The sequence below is a fragment of the Chiroxiphia lanceolata genome, chromosome 2 (assembly GCF_009829145.1).
Source record: "Chiroxiphia lanceolata isolate bChiLan1 chromosome 2, bChiLan1.pri, whole genome shotgun sequence".
Taxonomy (NCBI): Eukaryota; Metazoa; Chordata; class Aves; order Passeriformes; family Pipridae; genus Chiroxiphia; species Chiroxiphia lanceolata.
Window position 1 is genome coordinate 90,110,423 of NC_045638.1, and position 17,166 is coordinate 90,127,588.

Consider the following 17,166-nt stretch of genomic DNA (forward strand, 5'->3'; position numbering starts at 1 on the left):
TTTGTCTCCCCCACCCTCCTACTTTTTTACCTTTTTTTAATTATTTTTTTTTTCTATTTTTTGCACAACAGACAGGCAGCGGCGCTGCAGAACAGCACCCCGTGGGCGGTACCTGCTCCCCGTGCCCCCTCCCCGCCACCAGCCTGGTCCAGGCGGGAGCCCCCTTCCCTCCATCCAGGCGGGAGGCTCCAGCCCCGCCCTGGCGGGGCAGCGGGGTGATGTCACCGCTGCTGCTGCCCTCGATTGCCCGGCCTGCCCCTCGCCGTGTGCCCCCCGTCCGCCGCCCGCGCTCGGTCCCCGCGGGACACGGCTGCTCCCACCCCCCCATCCTGTGGGTACATGGGATGCGGTTCTGCACTGTCCCTGTGCGAGAGGCGCGCAGGGAAACGGGAAGAGGACAGAAGGACTGGGGTGGGAAGATGGCCGCAGCTGAGGGGGAATCGTGGCTAGAGGTAGCGGCGTGAGGAGGAAGCGGGGACTGTGCAGGAGGGAAGGACGATAATGGGACACCACTGTGCAACACAGCCCCAAGAATCCATCCCTGGTGCTGGGCCATCCTGGGGGAATGGGAGGAGCCCTTCGGAGGACAATAAACTCCGGAATGAGGGTGTGGGCAGCTGCTTCTCGCTCCCCCCCTCATTCCAGATGCATGATGACACCATGTCCCTCCATCTCGCTGGCTTTTTTTTTTTTTCCCAGAAATTGTATTTTGAAGACAACCAAAAGGAGAACGTATTCCGGGTGTGGCTGCATGTGATTTACCCAATAGCCAAAGTGGGGGGGACGCCGAAGGGGAAAGACAGAACGTTGTCTGCCGAAGGGAGTGGAAGCTGAGGGCTGCAGTAAGTGATGGGGACCCTATCTATTGTCTCAGTGCTCCTCAAAATACTTAAAAGTAGAAGAGATGGAGGGAGATAATGTGGGGGAAACTTTTCTTTGCATGCTGGATGTATGTGTGGAGTGGGGCTTAGCCACCTGGATGAGAAAAAAGATGGGGACTGGGGGAAGAAGATGGAAAGAGGAAGAAAGCAGGTGATGTTATAAGTTCAGTCCAGAATATTTCTGAAACACCTGGAAAACTGGCCAGATGAGGAGGGAGACAGGAAGGAGGCTGGGGAGACCAAATGGTGTTGAGAGGGGAAATGAGGGATAGCAAGCAAAGTTCTGTGCTGTGGGGGAGTGTACTCCAGTTCCTGCCTTAGCTTTCCCCTGACTGCTCTCTCCTCAACTCAACAGGGATGAAGAACTCTGGAACCTGTATACTGTTGTGTCTCTTGGCACTCTTCTTGTCCCCAGCTGGTGAGTCCTTATGCCAGGGGGAGGATTTCTTCCCCAGCTGTGCCCCACAGAATTCCTACACAGGACTAATAAGGAATGACCTAAGAAGAAGACAGAGACGTAGATGGGTAGTGAAAGGGGAAGTACCAACAGGAAAGGCAAGGTGTATATAGGGCTGTAAGGAAAAATTAGAAACTGGCAAACAGGTTCTCATCTGTGACAGTCTCCAGTAAGTACTGGGAGTCACAAGAGACAAAGATCTATAGCCTCCACTTCAGGGATGTTTATGTAAGCAAAACAGCTGGGTCAGTTTGAGAAGAGAGTTAGGTGTGCTTATGCTTACTGGTGTACCACCTGTGTATTCAGGGCATTTCCCAGGCTCCACAAAATTTGTTCGTCATAGTTATGACACATTTGCTGTCACTAGTACCTGCTGTAGTACCTGCAGTAGTTCCTTCTGGAATGACCCCTTTTCAGGCCACTCGGCTGCTGGAAGGTTTTGTAGTTCTTTGTACAGCTGTTTTGAGAAACCTAACCTCTGTAGTTCAGACCACTTTTTGCTTTTGGTGGTAGTGGATGTTGTTACTCTGTTTTGTTACTCCGTAATTTTGTTTGCTTGGAGCTACTTTGGCAAAAATTCAGGTGGGATCAAATTCGTTTAAAACAAAAAAAAAAAAGCACAAAAAACGAAAACCAAAAGGACAGCATCAGACAATATAATTGGAAGACTCAGGACAGACAGTGAAAGAAGATGAATTTCAATGAACAGATAAAGTTTTGCCCAGGAAAGACTCTATATGGGAGAGAGGTGATTACCTAACTACCTCTCACATTCAAATCAGGTTATTGCAATACCTTTTTTGGTCCTCCCCTCATGCTGAAGCCTGATTCTGCTCCAAATAGCACTTTCTCCTTTAAAGGTGCACAGTAGACAATGTCATATTTACGAATGTGAAGTGGGGAGGTGAGACATCCAAGAGATGAGTTTGTAGGTGGCCTACAAGTTAAGGGTGAAAAAAAGAAGTCTGTGGTTTTTATGATGAATGAAGGGGGCCTGAAAGGAATATTTCTTACTTTTGTGTATTTTGTTTTAGCAGTTCTGTTTGTGTTTGTTTGTTTGTTTATTTTAACTTGGAAAATAACAGGAACGATCAGCTGATCTCTCACTGCTTCTTTTGTTTTGGGGTAAGCTACAAATTCAGTGAGTTAGAGTTGCAGTTTTAGACCTCAAGGATGAATTTACTGCAACTTGGAGAATAGACTCCAGTTGTTTATAAAACATATGAATTTGGTACAATAGCAAATATAAATTGAAGTAATTGAAAATTGGATAAGAAAGTCACCTGTTTTATCTCCTCACCTCATATGCAGAGATTTCACTTCACTTTATGTCCTCTTGTTTTAGAATTAGATCGGTTTTTCTAGTTTGCTCCTAGAGAGGAAAAACCCACCAAACTAGTAAGATCTGACTTTTCAATGTTAGAAAAGATGGGAGAGCCTCCCCGCCTTTTCTACATGTCTCTTCAAATCCAGCACTGCTGGCTACTGCAATGGTTTCAGAATTTGTGTCCTTCCTTTTGCATCAGAAACAAGTGAGAAAGTGTTCACTACCACTTACTTCTCTACATGTTACAATTAAGAGATTAGCCAGAACAGGGAAAGTTTTGGGCTGCATTAAATTGTGCAATTAAGTTATTATACATGTCTGGCTCTCCCTGGGTTAATTGCCAGCAGCTGAGCTGTTGCTGGCAGCTGGGTGGGGAAGAGAATATCAGGGTCCAGCAACTCCTGTAATGCTGCAAAGCAGGATTATGTAGGGGTCCCAAGAGTCCCTCTGCAGTCTGCAAGTAACTGTTCTTGGAACATGGAAAAACTAAGACAGAAGCTCCAGAGCCGATATTTTTTACCCACATGGTGTTCCCATTAAGAACAGAAAGCTAAAGGCTGAGTTCACAAGACATAGCGGGGTGTAATGTTTTTTGGGCTGATCATGCATACATCCCTGCAGTGCCCCAGATCTGTGGCTTTTTCCTGCCAACTCCTTCCTTCATCCCACTCCAGTTATGCAGACATTTCCCTCCTCTGTGGCTTGCAGGAAATACTTTCCTGTTCCTGGCTGCTGTAGGAAGCAGCTCTCTCGCCCTTTATATTTGGACAAACAAACAGTCTAGCCCAGTTTCAGTTTCTTCTCTTCCACACAGCATGCACAGCCAAGCCTTCATTGTTCCCCCTCTCCAGTGCACCCAGGTGCAGAAAAGGGAGAGATCATCTGCTCTGTGCTCTACACCCAAGCAGGATGATGGACCAGATAATTATTTGCCTAAGGAGATACAAACCTGCAGTCTGTTTCTTACTGTACCATCCGTGACCCCAAGTAAATAATTTCCATGACTCAGTTTCCTCTTTTATAAAATGAATACAGGGATTTTGACCAGCCTCCAGAGCATGGAGGCCACATGGATTTTTTTTCAAAATGCATCAAATGGGGTTTCAGAAACGCAAAGTCTGGTAGGAGATCTGGAGGTATTTACTAACTTGTCCCTATGCCCAGCCATTGACCCTGGTGGAAGCAACAGGGTTCGGATCAGGACCCACTGTGTCCACGAGTCTTTAAACAACAAACCTGGCCAGCAGTGGAGGCTGAGGCAGAGTGAAGAGATTTCTCCCTTCAGCAGAGGGCAGTGGTGTCTCCTGGATAGATAAATGTCTCATAAAATTTCACAAAGCCTGCAGACTGTAGAAATCTCTGTCTTTCTTCACTCTCCTCTCTTCTTGCAGACTGGTTTCCATGCGTGGTCAATGGGCAAGAACCAGAAAGTGCAACTGGTAAGTATTACAGGCATATTGTGTGCTGAAGGTTGCTCATGTTACTCCCTTGTCCTGTGGAGTTACAGCCTGTTTATTAGCAAATACTGTTCTTTGTTTCTTTGCCTCTGACATTGTGAGCTTACTTTTCAGGGAAGACTGAACAAGCCCTCTAAGACAACCTGCTAAATGTTTTGTGCTCTTTACAAATAATTTGCTGGTGTAGGGGTCCTGAACACTTAGCTGAAGTGCACAAGTGGTGCTTTAGCAGTGAGGCCACTGGGAAAGGATACTGAGTGGTCTTCATACTGGCTTTGTTGTTGGGGGTGAATTGCTTTATCCCTCTGAACCTTTATCCGTTTCTGTGACATGGTAATATAAAATGAACGTATGTTTGCATCGTGCTTCAGCACCCAGAAAGAACACACAGGGCCTGCCTTTTCTTCAAACTGAAGCCCCTGGCTAAGCCTTCAGACATCTTTCAGCTACGATCCTGTCATGTAGTATCTGGGGCTTTCTAGAAAACCATTCAGAAGGCAGTCCAAAACATGTCCTCCAAGTTTCCCTTTCCTTCACACTTTATCCCTCCATCACTTTATCCCTTTATCCCTCCACTCCAGTTTTGCCATTACTTGCCTTTCAAAGAAACTCATCTGCTGATGAATTTCTGCAGCCAAGACTGTTTTAGAGTTGCCTCCCTCCTTCCCTGTTGCTGTCTGTCCTGCTGCTGTAGGAGCCATCAGCACCTTCATTTCAGACATCTTTCTTTCCCACCAAGATGCCTAAAATGGCTGTATCTGAGAAGTCAGAATATGCACCCAGAATTCAGTATGGGTTCATGCAACATGTGCACTAAAAAATCCAGTTCCAGGCCAGTCACTGACAAGGGAAGGATACAGGTGGGATGGGGGCACTGTGTTTGTTTATGAATTTACTGGATTGGATCGCACTATCTCATGAGCCTGTGATGGCAGCCAAGGTAATTCAAGCTAGCTCTGGCTGGCTATATAAAGGACCACAAAGTAAAGACAAGCTTTCTCAAGAACATTCTCTCTTTTCCAGGTGATGTTACCCCCGCCTCTCTTCTCAGCAGCCCTGGTAAGCTCCTATCTCTTGGCATCTTCATGCTTCTTTTTCCCTTTTCATCTGTACTTCTGCCTACACACACCCAGAAATTACCCATTATGCCCAGAAACCCCTCTTCCCACTTTTGACATCTAGCAGTGTTCTTCCAGCATTTACGGCTGTCTGGGAATCTTTTCTGTGCTCCATGCAGGGAGATTAATTTAGGTGACTTAATGGTCTGTTCTCCGAGGAAATGCCAATCTCACCTAGTGTACCAGGGCTCTCTGAAGATGTTTGCACTGCAGGAAGCCATGAAATTCCAAGCTCACTCAGCCTTGTCCTTCCACAGAAGGTGCAGAAACAAAGAGACTAAATGACGAGGGTGAGAAATTGGACAGGTTCAAACTGAGCAGCACTGGGACACAGGTGGTGTGTGTGTCTGCTGGCAGGTAGCACATGTGCTTGATGCTCAGGAGACAGAGGTGGCAAAAAAACCCTGAAAGACAGTAGTAAAGCAAACTCTGAGCAGTGTTGGGATCAGGAAGTGGACGTACTGTTCTTTTAGTACTGTCTTCCCCAGTGTGCCTGCGGCTGTGTCACTGGGGGGCAGCAAAGGTAGGGTAGATGGAGGACTTGGAAGATGAACACTTACAGCATGCAGTGTGTCTCCTTAGAGAGTGGAGATAACCTCAGGGGAAGGACACAGAGCTGATGGGAGTATAGGCATTTGCAACAACAGGCAATGGAGGAAAGGAGGCTCAAGAAGGAGCCTCCCCACTTTTTCCATATGAGTCTGGTTTCAAAGCTGCCATGACTGGTTTCTCTCTCTGCTGAAGCAGTCTCAACATCCCCCTGAGTCTGGGAAGACCAGACAGGGAAGGGAGAGGGGGAATGATCAATGATATGGTCCAAGAGAGGCAGCTATGCATGGCTGTTCTGGCAAGTGTGCTGTGTGTAGGAGAGCTCATCTGAGAATGGTGTCTTGTTTTCCAGGACATCAGTTCCATGATCTGTCCTCTGCCCTGATTCTGTTCATGATCTGTCTGGAGTATTTATTGTGGGTCAAGCTGTCATGGGACAACACTGGAAGAGAAAACTGGAAGAAACATATCGTATACACATCCTGGGTGGGATGGGAGGTGAAAGCAATTGTGTTCAGTATATAAGACCTGACAGTCTGTATGAGTGTAGATAAGACTTAGTGTCTAGACCAAACTGGTGGTGACTAACCTACATCTAAAACTGAAAAGACTAAAGGTGAAGCCTTTGCAGCAAACTTTGAAATGCTTGGGCTTTGAAATGCTTGTTATTGAGGGATCAAGAAGAATTCTTCACAAAGGATGTACCATTGGGACCCATCTTTGCTCTGCAGCATCCTATCATGCCAAAAGCTCAAATTAAGATCTTTCAGAACATCTTCTCTTTTTCCAGCTGCAGCTGTTACACCACCTGCAGTTCCTCCTTCCGGTAAGTTTATTCTCAGTTCACAACCACATGTTGTAGACCCTTCTTCCCTCTCCTTGCACAGTCCCTTGCACACCCAGAATCCTGCCATCTCTGCCTGCCCCTAAGCACAGCCCCAACACCCAAAAGACTCACTTTCCCTTGTGCACGCGTGTTTTGTCTGTGTTTCTGGCTGACACTATGGCACGTGAGCAGAAGTAAAAGTCCTCTCTAACTGTTGATGAAAACTTGCACCTGGCAGTCAGTTCTCTGAATTCTTTTGCAGTTTGTTACTGGGCAAATTATAAAATGTACTGGTTCGCTGTGGTATAGATGGGTTACTTTATTATAAGGAATAACAAATCAACCTTCTTCTGATCCTTTGTCGTGGACATTAAAGAACTAGAGGGGATGCTGTTTTTTTAAAGGGTCACTATTCCTTAGGAAGAGGCAGTCACAGGCTCCTTCACTTCTCGTTTAGATAAATAGTAATTACAGCAACTAAATAAATTTACCTGACCTTTTGAATTTTAAGTGAAGATGTCCTTATAGTGTAATTTTGAACAGTAATGGTAGTGCTTATGGGAACCTTGGGCAGATTTTTACCATTACTGGCTGAGTAGTTGGCACTAGATTCATATTGGATTTGTACCTTCTCTTATGGTTTCATGTTAGTAACAATTTTAAATCTTTTTCCACCTTGGAAGTTACAATGGAGGGCTCTTGAAAGACCTTTCCAGGTATTTGTTTTGATTAAGCGCATATCTAGGAAGAAATTATGGTAACTAACTAACTTTGCTACCCTCTGTCTTCCAGTTCTGTCTGACAGCGAAACTGCAACGGCTTCATCAGGTATGTTTTAAGTTTGCTGCCTGCATTCCCTCCCAAACCCACTTTCACTCACCCTGGTACCTCTCCAAGCAAGTGCTGGCTGAGCACTGAGCTTGTCTCCTGGAAAATTGCTTTCAATTGTTTCTTGAGTTAGAAGTACTGGAGAATTATGGTAGTGGAAACTGCAGCCTTCTCCTGGTTGGCATGCCTGGGAAGGGAGGAAGTGGCAGATCACCTGACCAATACCACTGGGTCAATATTGTGCCATTGTCATTGGCCAATACCTGGCATTTCAGAATGAAATACGGGAAAACCCATCATAGTTAGCTATAGGGTTGATTGTCCAGAAAAAAAAGGAACTAAATTCATGTCTTGAATGAGATATTGCAGATCTATTAGAAACATGTCTTAAATATGCAACTACAATTTACATTTTATTTATTTGTGTCTGTCAGCTTTACAGCATGTGCCTCCTGTATTCAGTTGCCCAGTGAGCTTGTTTAGCATTTCACTCAACTCTCCTTGCTTTTGTCCTGTGAGGCAAGGGTATCACATGCAGGAACGTCTGCATTATTTTCCTATTCTCTAAACCATACCCATCTGTCGCAAGAGAGAGGACAATAGAGGCTGGAGGCCTTCCCTAGAATCCTGGAGGACAGTACCTAGTGATGAAGTGATATCTGTGCCAGAATGAGTTCGCCTGCCAGTGATGCTGGATTGCACCTCTGTGTTTGTGTGTGTGTGTTCCCAGATTGCCGTGAAGAAAAGTTCCCTTGCACGCGCCTGTACTCTGTTCACAAACCAGTAAAGCAGTGTATCAGCTACCTCTGCGTACAAGGTAAGAAACAAGCAGTCCTAAGAAATGCCTTAAAAACTCTCCAGAAATGGTATACCCAGTTAGGCAATTGTTCCTTTTGAAGACTAGAGGTCTCTGGGAACCAGTTGGTGAGATGAATCCTATCCCCAGAGTGTCCTTTTTCTGTGATTATTTAAAACAGCACAATTACTATTATCTGTGCAGCACTAAGGAACTGTAACGTGCCCTATATTGTAATCCATATTTAAGCTATTTGGCCATTTATAGGGCCATGAAGATAATCAGAGGGATAGAGTACCTCTCCTTTGAAGACAGGCTGAGAGAGCTGGGGTTGTTCAGCCTGGAGAAGAGAAGGCTCCAGAGAGACCTTATTGCGGCCTGCCAGTACCTGAAGGGAGTTTATAAAAAAGAGGGAGAGCAGCTTTTTGCACAGGCAAATGGTGATAGGACAAGAGGGAATGGTTTTGAACTAAAAGAGGAGAAATTTAGATTAGATGTTAGGTAGAAATTCTTTACTCAGAAGGTGATGAGACATGGGAACAGATTGTCTAGAGAAATTGTGAATGCCCAGGCCCTGGAATTGTTCAAGGCCAGGTTGGACAGGGCTTTGAGCAACCTGATCTAGTGGAAGGTGTCCCTGCCCATGACAGTGGGTTGGAACAAGATGATCTTGAAGGTCCCTTCTAACCCAAACCTTTCTATGATTCTAAGATTTTATGAAGCCGTTGCCAAGATTACTTTGCTATTGATGGCGGCCTTAATCTAGGGTAACTAATCATAAAAATTTAGGACTTGCCTTCTCATCAGTGAATATATATGTTTATTGCCTGTATCCCTTTTTTATTTCTTTGGGTCTCTGTGCCTCTCGCTACTGACGATCCCTCAGTGTGCGTCGCATGTACATAATAAACAAGGAGGTGTGCTCTCGCATTGTCTGCAAGGAGAATGAGGTCATGCAAGGTGAGTGATATCACAAGCTAGCCTAGAAGAATAGCTGCAGCCATCTGATAGAGTCTCTAAGCTAACTAGTTAGCTTGGACTCCAATCTGTATGTAGTAGTTTCCCTGGACTTTGTGTGAAGGAGCTCTAATGCAATGCAGTCTTAGATCCAGTACAGAAAACCCATGACCAAATAAAATGGGAAGTAGATATTGTACTAACAAGAAGTATGATAGCTCTGTATTCCTCCATCTTGATCATGCTCTACTAGCCCCAAACACACTCTTACTCAAAGTTGTATTCCTTTGAGGTTCAAGGATAAATATCAGTATTTCTGGTCATGAATAGAAACAGGATCCAGTCTAGATTTTTTCTGAAGTCTTTGTTGCAGCAAAATACCAGTGATTTTAATATGCATTGTACATGAATAAAGCCAGAAAGAAATTCATAAAAGCCTAAGGACCTGTTTTGCGTGCCTCATGTATATGAGGATTCAGCAGTTTCAGCAGTTTCAACAGTTTCTGTAGATGCAGTGAAGGATGTACCTTTAGCTATTCTAGTAGTGAAGAATTTGAAGGAAGCTTTGATTATCTGTCAACTTGTATGTGTCTGCTATGTCTTCAGATGAGATCTGTCGCCAGCTGGCTGGCCTTCCTCCTCGACGTCTCCGCCGATCTGGGCAACCCCTGCCTCTCCCTTGCAGACAGCTCCTGGAGCAGCAGCATGGAAGGCCTGATGCTCTGTGAACTCCCAACAGCAGGAGAGGAAAAGGAAGGAAGAGAAGAGAAATCCTCATCCACTACCTACCCGAGACAAGTCCTTCTTGTTTGTGATTTCCCCACCATTTTCTTGCTTCTGTGCCTTCCCCTACATTCTTTTCTTCAGGTGCTGCAGTACACAGAGCACTCTGCTAGTCTGTTATGGTGGCTGTCGTCATCTTTAAAATCTGTTGCTGAGGATAGAAGATGCTCCCTCCTTTCCCTCTGTCTGGCAGGCCATGAGCTGCTCATTTCCCAGAGGTCCTTATAAATGTGCTGCATCTTCTCTTGCTTTGTCCCTGGAGGGATATTCTGTATGGGGACAGGATGTAGTTCTCTCCAGTGGTACAGATGCCCTAAGCTTCATTTCATGTGGAGGAGTACAAACTAGAACTAGGCCCTAGGACTTCTGCCCTTTATTTCTTGCAATGGCATCAGTATGAGCTCAGATATTGTTAGTCAGCCTGAGCCTCTCTGATTCTCCTGAGCCACTGCATTTGTTGTGTGATAGCACAGTCTCCTCCTTGTGTCTGCTGGCATCAGAGAAGTGACAGAAATGGGAGATGAGCTATCCTGAACCCAAGGCAAACCTCATTGCCCCTGGATGGCAACAGATCATTTATAACTCCCTCTGGGAAGTTCTTTGTCCCAAGCCCATTGCCTCCCTCACACACAACTGCTGCCAAAAGGAAGAATTCTGGATTTAGTATGGCATTATATTTTTCTCGAGAAGATTATGTTGGAACAGAGTGTTGCCTCTTACACTCCCTCGTCTCCTCTCCCCTATTCTTGTCCCTCCCTTCCCATTGAAGACATCTCTTGATGTCCATTCCAGGCAAGTTCCAGGGAGCAGTAATTACGGCTGTCTCCACTCCTAAGCCCAAGAAAGCCCATGAAGAACCTGCGTGTCCTGACAGTACGGGGAACTTGCAATGAATTAGCTTGTCCTGCTGTCTTGTCTTGGTCTGGCTACCTCCACACTCTCCAGTTGCTGAGCTTGCTTTCAATATCTCCACTTGAGTTCCTACCTCTTGACCTGGAAGCTTCTGCACAAAGCAGAAAGGAGTCACAAACTGGAATCAGATGTGAGAGAAGAATTATTATCTGGGATCCCTGGTTATCAGGGACCTGCGATTTTCCTGCAGGTTCTCTGACTCTGCTGACCTGTACAGAGCCAGGTGCTGATGGGGAAGGTAAACATATCTGCAGATATAAGTGCTTATAGAGGCAGGCCAGCCTGGGGAGAAGAATTACTCTGGTAGCACTGGATGTCTGGTCTGCTCAAGAACTTTGTATTTCAGATATATGGAGAACATTTCCAGGTATATGGGCAGTTTACATGATGACACTGGGTAGGGTAAGTGGGGAAGAGCAGTCTGAACTGTATTAATTATTCTGTGTGACTCTCAGTGGCATAATTCTGTGGGGCACCGGAGCACTGCAGCAGATCAGCAAGGCCCTGTCTCTAGGACCTCTGTGTTGTTCCCAACTAACAGAGAGCCAGTTCGCCAGATTAGGCATTCACCCCCATGACATAATATACTCTGCTGCTGAACAGAGTACCATTCACCCTTGCAGGGACACTGCTCTCCTGCACAGAGCCAAGGTCACACAATATCAGGGACAGTTTGCTGCACAGAGGCAGATGTCTCTTGAGAAAAAAACAATGTAAGACCCTCTCACCTGGACTAGGATTTCTGCTGTATGCATCAATAAGCTGTTTACATCCTCTCTGTAGAGGAAGACACCCTGTGCAGACAGATTTGTTCCATATGAGGTCAAAATTGTCCATAGATGGGCTAAATCTCTCTGTATTAAGCCAGTACGCAGGAGAAAGAATTTCAAGTTATGCAGTGTCTGGAATTTCATCCCATGCATAGGAGCATTGCACCCCTACTCAGGGAATGATGCTCCTCCTCAGTCTAGTCTCTGGAGACTAGGTATGGAGGAGGAATTTCTCTGTGCTGAGAGAGTGCATGTTTCTGTAGAAAGGAGGTCACTGAGAGCTTGATCTCACAGAAATTCAAGCCACTGGCAGCCACTGACTTCCATGATGGGATACCTCTGAAAATTGCCTGTGTGGAGGAAGGTAGGATGGAGACGAGATATTAGAGGGACATCTTGGAAATTGGACTAGGCCAAGTCTCCACTTTGTATTTAGAGTTGACTATAAGCTGATATAGATATATAGCTGTGTAACATAGCTCCTGTACAGCATATAGAAATTTAACATTCATACAGTTTGGGAAGTAGTTAGAAGCCTTTCTGTTGCTTGCTTTCAGCAGGGTCAGGAAGAGGTGCTCCTGTCCAGGAGAACATTGTTTTAATGCTAGAGTCTATATAATGCGTATTAAAGGAAAATTTATTTCCTATTATTCTTGGCAACTCTCACGTGTTTGGGTCTATTTGTCACTTGCTGTATTTCCTCCAGATTTGTGGGGAAACTTGACTCCAGCCCAAATCTGTCATTTGGAGCTTTTTACTCCCTGCTAACCTAGTCCTCTGCTGCCACCCTCCCTTCACTCATGAATCACAGGTCTTCCTGGGAAGTCATTATTTTTTCTAGAGAAACATAAAATTTGCTCCAGCATAGCTGTGCTAGATTTTCCTGACAGTTGGTAGCTGCTGAACACAAGGATAACTCCTCCCAGCCCATTAAATTTGTGCTGAAAACACATCTTTTCACTGTGCATGTGCCATGACTTTCTGGTAAAGAATTAACATCTCCAAGTAAAATGGTAAGGTGACTGAAGTAAGAGAAGAGCTGTGCTAACTATCACATGAGTGAAGAAGAATTTGTTCACTACAGCCATTTAACTCAATAATGGGAAAATTACATATCTAGGTCAAAAGGATTAGAAGAATTTCTCTTTCATTGATTTTCTGATTTTTTAATAGATTCGTCAGGCACTGACTGTGCATCATATTTTCATTGAAAAGGTAGAGCACTCAGAGTTTGGGGCACTCTAGGCAGTGTGTTCATGTGCAAGCAGTGAGGTCTGCATTTAGATGGTATTTCTAGAACAAAAGTGGCTGTGGCCCAAATTACCCATTAAAGTGCCTCTGACAGTGTCCCATAGGACTTCAGGACTAAACCACACAATGCAGATTATTGCACAGTGCTATCCCCTAGAAGCAATGCCTCTTCCTGGCTGATGCTGTGATGTCCCTATCTTGGACTGTTATAATGGAAACAGCCTCAACCCCAAGTGACTGTAGATGTTGCTCCCACCTACACAGGCCAAACCCTGCTCTGTCTCATGAGCTCTTGACCTGTGCAGTGTCCCTCTATTGGCACTTTCCACTGGCTGTGTGTGCCATCAGATTTTTGTGACTCAGTTTATCCTTCCCTTTTCTTACAGCACCGGAGTCTGCAGACACACTTCCCCACCTTCATTAGCACTTATTCCATATACAGATTTACCTTCCCTGCCATTCCAAACTGAATTGCCATGGTTGCTGGTCTCTGGATAGAGCCTTCTCTTATAAACCAGAGCAGTGGTTGTAAATACAGCTCCAGCTAGGTCTGCTGTTCATGCAGTTGGGCTAGCCACAAAGAAAGCTGCCAGAGGCCTGTTTTAGAAACATGGTCCTGTGTTTGTGGCTGATTCTCACAAACTTCTGACCTGGAGCGGGAGTTAGATGTCTTGCAGTCACTACCGACACAATGGTTGTTCCCGCTCCTTTCACTGTCACGGCTCCCCACTGCTGAGCAGTGTTGCCAGTTTGAAGGCTGCTGTTTGAAGGCCAGTGTTCTGATGCTTGGTCCCCTGTTGGAAGCAGCTGCCATGTCACCTAGAAGCTCCATGTTTCCTGAATCTTTCCACAATAACCCACAGCATGAACAAAATATGTTGACATCAGGCGTCTCAGCTTGGAGGGATCCCTTAAGAGCATCCTTCTGGCTGGGATGTGGGCTTGTCCTTCACAGAGGGGACTGGTGCTTGCAGCTTATCCAAAAAAAGCACCCCTATTAAACAAAGACTAGCTGGCTGGAAACCAAAAGGGACTTAAAAATTAGAGAAAAAAAAAAAGTTGTGGTTGGGTTTTTTCCCCCCAAAGATTTTAAAGGTACACAATCCTATAACATTGACTGCTGGCACCACATGGTCTGACATTGTTTGACAGTGTACCTTCATCCAGCTGTGAACAGTCCCTTGACAGGGCACAGGAAATCTGAATTCCATTTCTGAATCTCTTAACTTCCTGCTCTCTGATCTTCAGCATCCTGCTCTTTTCTCTCTGTTCCTTGCTATCCATAGCCCCTGTAGTGCAGCAAGTTGGAATAAACTCCTACGAAATAGAGAACTGGATTTCAGTCCATTAAAAGAAGTTATAAAAAAAGTTGTGTGAAACATCACAAGGGTATTTGATTGTCTACCTTTGCTATTAATGTAAATTATTTTTTCAAATAAAAACATTTTCGATAGTATAAATTATATCAGTTTATGTACTCATTGCTACTGTGCTGAAGTATATAAAAAAGTGAATTGGTAAAACACATTACATTCATTTAATGAATAAATTATCTATCAGAATGCTGCTTTGTAAATTTTACTAATATTGCAATATCCATACAAATACAGCCTGTCACAAATTAGACATTAACAAAAAGATGTAATAGAGAAACATATAATTCAATGTGTCTAGCTAATAAGTAATGTCAGATCTCACCTACTTAAATATAAGAATAAATGTACATGAAGTTATGCATTTTTTAAATAAATGTGGATATTGAGATTGTATACCTCCCCAGTTAGGATAATAGATAAAATTATACTGAAAGTTAGCACACAGAGCTACCTTCAAAGCTAATAAGATCACTCAGAGCCTTGTCCTGGTGAATTTTGAAAAAGTCAGCAAGGATGGAGAATCCTCAATCTGTTCCAGTGCTGCACCACGCTTAAGATGGAGAATAGTTTCCTGATGTCAGATCAGAAATTTCTTTGTTGCAGCATTCATCATTTGCCTCTGTTCTTTTTGCTGTGCATCTCTGAGCAAACTCTCTCCCCTGCAATACTGCTGCAGACATTTGAAGAAAATACCAAGAAGAAATACAAAGCCTGAGTTTTATTGCAAAACAAGGCATTTAAATTATTAAAATTAATTCTCTTCCTTTGGAGAAACTGTATTTAAAAATGCAAAACATGACAAAAATCAGTGGCTAAATTAAAGGATTTGCAGTCTATGGCTCTGCAGCAGGCCACTTTTCTATGCTCATACAGCATCTACTTGTGCACTACTTTCTCACCCTGAGGTCACTTTCAATTTCTCTGCCTTTGGTTTGGTAGCCTTGGGTTTCACTGTTTTGCCCTTAGCTGGATCTTTGCCTCTTTTGGTCTGTCACTTTTCATATTCTGTAGCTCTTGATTGCTTTCTTGGTCCTAGTGGCTGCCAGTGTCTTGGCTTTCCTTGGGACTTATGTTGCAGCCACAGATAATCAGGGCTTCTTGGCAGTGCCAGTCAGGGACCAGGTGGTTCTTGGCTTTTGCTGCCTTCTTGGCACCTTCCTCTTGGCTTGTTGAGTTTAAAGGAGCTAAAAGTACCAAGTTCTCTTGTGCTGCTTTTGTCCAGGCTCCTGAGCCCCAGCCTGGTGCAGCTGTTGTCCTTCTGTACTGCGCAGGCTTCAGTTCCCTTTCAGAGTGGTGAGAGAAAGTTCTTCTGTGCTTCTGGCAAACAGTCATTGCTTTCATAGTCAGTCCAACTGGAAACTGGGGGCTTGCAGGGTTGGGATCCTCCTGCCACCTTCTCTGGCATCTTAGCCAGTATCTCAGAGGCTGGAGAAGCAGTGGCACATGCAGCAGCAGCAGTTGTTTCAAACAAGATAGGCAGCACAGCCTACCAGTGTGATGTTTTGAACAAGATTTTGGGTTCGTGCTGATGCACAGGTCAGCATGACATCTCTTGTATTGGATGTCTCGTACCTACCAAGCCTTTTTATACTGAAGGCGTTCCTGTGGGACTTTCTGCTCCAACTGCTCCCTCACAGCACCAAAGTCACGTGGTATTGGAAAACACACCCACTAGAAAATGCTTACATCTCACTGTGTGTCTTCTCTGGTACCAAATAGCACAGATTGGCTGGCAGAAGCTCCGTTGGCCACTATCATGGATTAACAAATAAAACTTGTCTTCTTCCATAGCCTACACTTAGCCTCCAGGCTGGTCCTTGATGTGGAGGTAGGGTTCAAAAGAGTTTATTTTCTGCCTGGTGCAGTGGGAACATAGTCATTCCTGAGACTCTCTATGCTGTGATGACAAGTAATTTTCTCATCAGCTCTGCTTGAACCCAGCACTGTCATTACACACCATCTCTCTTGGCTCTCACTGTCCATCAGCTGCTGTCTTTGTAGTCTCCCTTTGGTTTTGCTTAGGAAAGACATCTGAACTCTGCCTCTTTGCCATTTCTGTTCCCTGAGAGTCCCCAGGGGCACTGCTTCAGAGTCGATTTTTGCCTCTCCAATCTGTGAGTCTTTTTAGTCTTGTCCCCAGTTTTCCCAATGGGGTTGGGACCAAGCTAGCCACCCTAAGTAAATGAGTCTGTGCCCTACCCTACCTGTACCTGCACAGAAATGATAGAATAGGTAACTGGAGCTGACGTCCGCTCATTGAATACAGACTGGCGAAAGAGGAATTAACGGGCTGCGTATGTGAATGTAAGACCCTATATTTTAGTGAGATATAGTTGATTTTGAGCCCCATCTGAGTGGGAAGCAGAAGCAATGCTACAACCAATGGGCACCAGTGAATTAAAATTTCTGATAATAATTCATAATCGGTAATTTCCCTGGGTCTTTGTTTAATCTTCAAATTCTTCTTCTTCTTTCTCTTCTCTGCTTTCTAGAAGCTTCTACGAGGCTTTTCATCTGAGCAGAACTCTTGTTTTTGGATGGAACATGGCAGGGTATCTTTAAATCCTGTGAAATTAGGTGGGAAGCTCTGAGGTTCTTGGATACTCTCTCCTGCCTGGGCAGCTAGCTCAAGCATATCACAACTGTGACCTCACTGCTTAAAGCAGAAACTTGGGAGCCTTTCATGTGCTCATGGCTAAAGAAATAACTGATGGTAACAGCCAGCACAACCAGGCATGGAAATGCACTAGCAGGGAAGGAAGGCAGCAGAGATATCACAGCAAAGGAGGAGATTCTCACTGCATGATGAGAATCACTCTTTGCCCCCTTTTCTCTCTCTTCATTGGCCTCAGGATGGGTCTTCCATTCCTCTCCCCAA

The 17,166-nt window shown here is 44.8% G+C and overlaps 1 protein-coding gene across 1 annotated transcript; it reads left to right on the forward strand.

Annotated features, from left to right (window-relative positions):
- Positions 1-703: 703 nt before the first annotated feature.
- On the forward strand, positions 704-14,227 carry MFAP5 (microfibril associated protein 5). The gene is made up of 9 exons (XM_032679933.1): positions 704-842; positions 1,237-1,299; positions 4,057-4,104; positions 5,146-5,181; positions 6,580-6,615; positions 7,408-7,443; positions 8,174-8,255; positions 9,120-9,199; positions 9,803-14,227. The coding sequence occupies exons 2-9, from the start codon at positions 1,239-1,241 to the stop codon at positions 9,922-9,924; spliced, it is 501 nt and encodes a 166-aa protein (XP_032535824.1). The 5' UTR covers positions 704-842; positions 1,237-1,238; the 3' UTR covers positions 9,925-14,227.
- Positions 14,228-17,166: the final 2,939 nt, after the last annotated feature.

Bases quoted from the DNA above. Each gene is read 5' to 3' on its own strand.
- MFAP5 (XM_032679933.1), top strand. From the start codon at position 1,239: ATGAAGAACTCTGGAACCTGTATACTGTTGTGTCTCTTGGCACTCTTC. The intron at 1,300-4,056 runs GTGAGTCCTTAT...CTCTTCTTGCAG, and splicing joins ACTCTTCTTGTCCCCAGCTG to ACTGGTTTCCATGCGTGGTC. The intron at 9,200-9,802 runs GTGAGTGATATC...CTATGTCTTCAG, and splicing joins GGAGAATGAGGTCATGCAAG to ATGAGATCTGTCGCCAGCTG.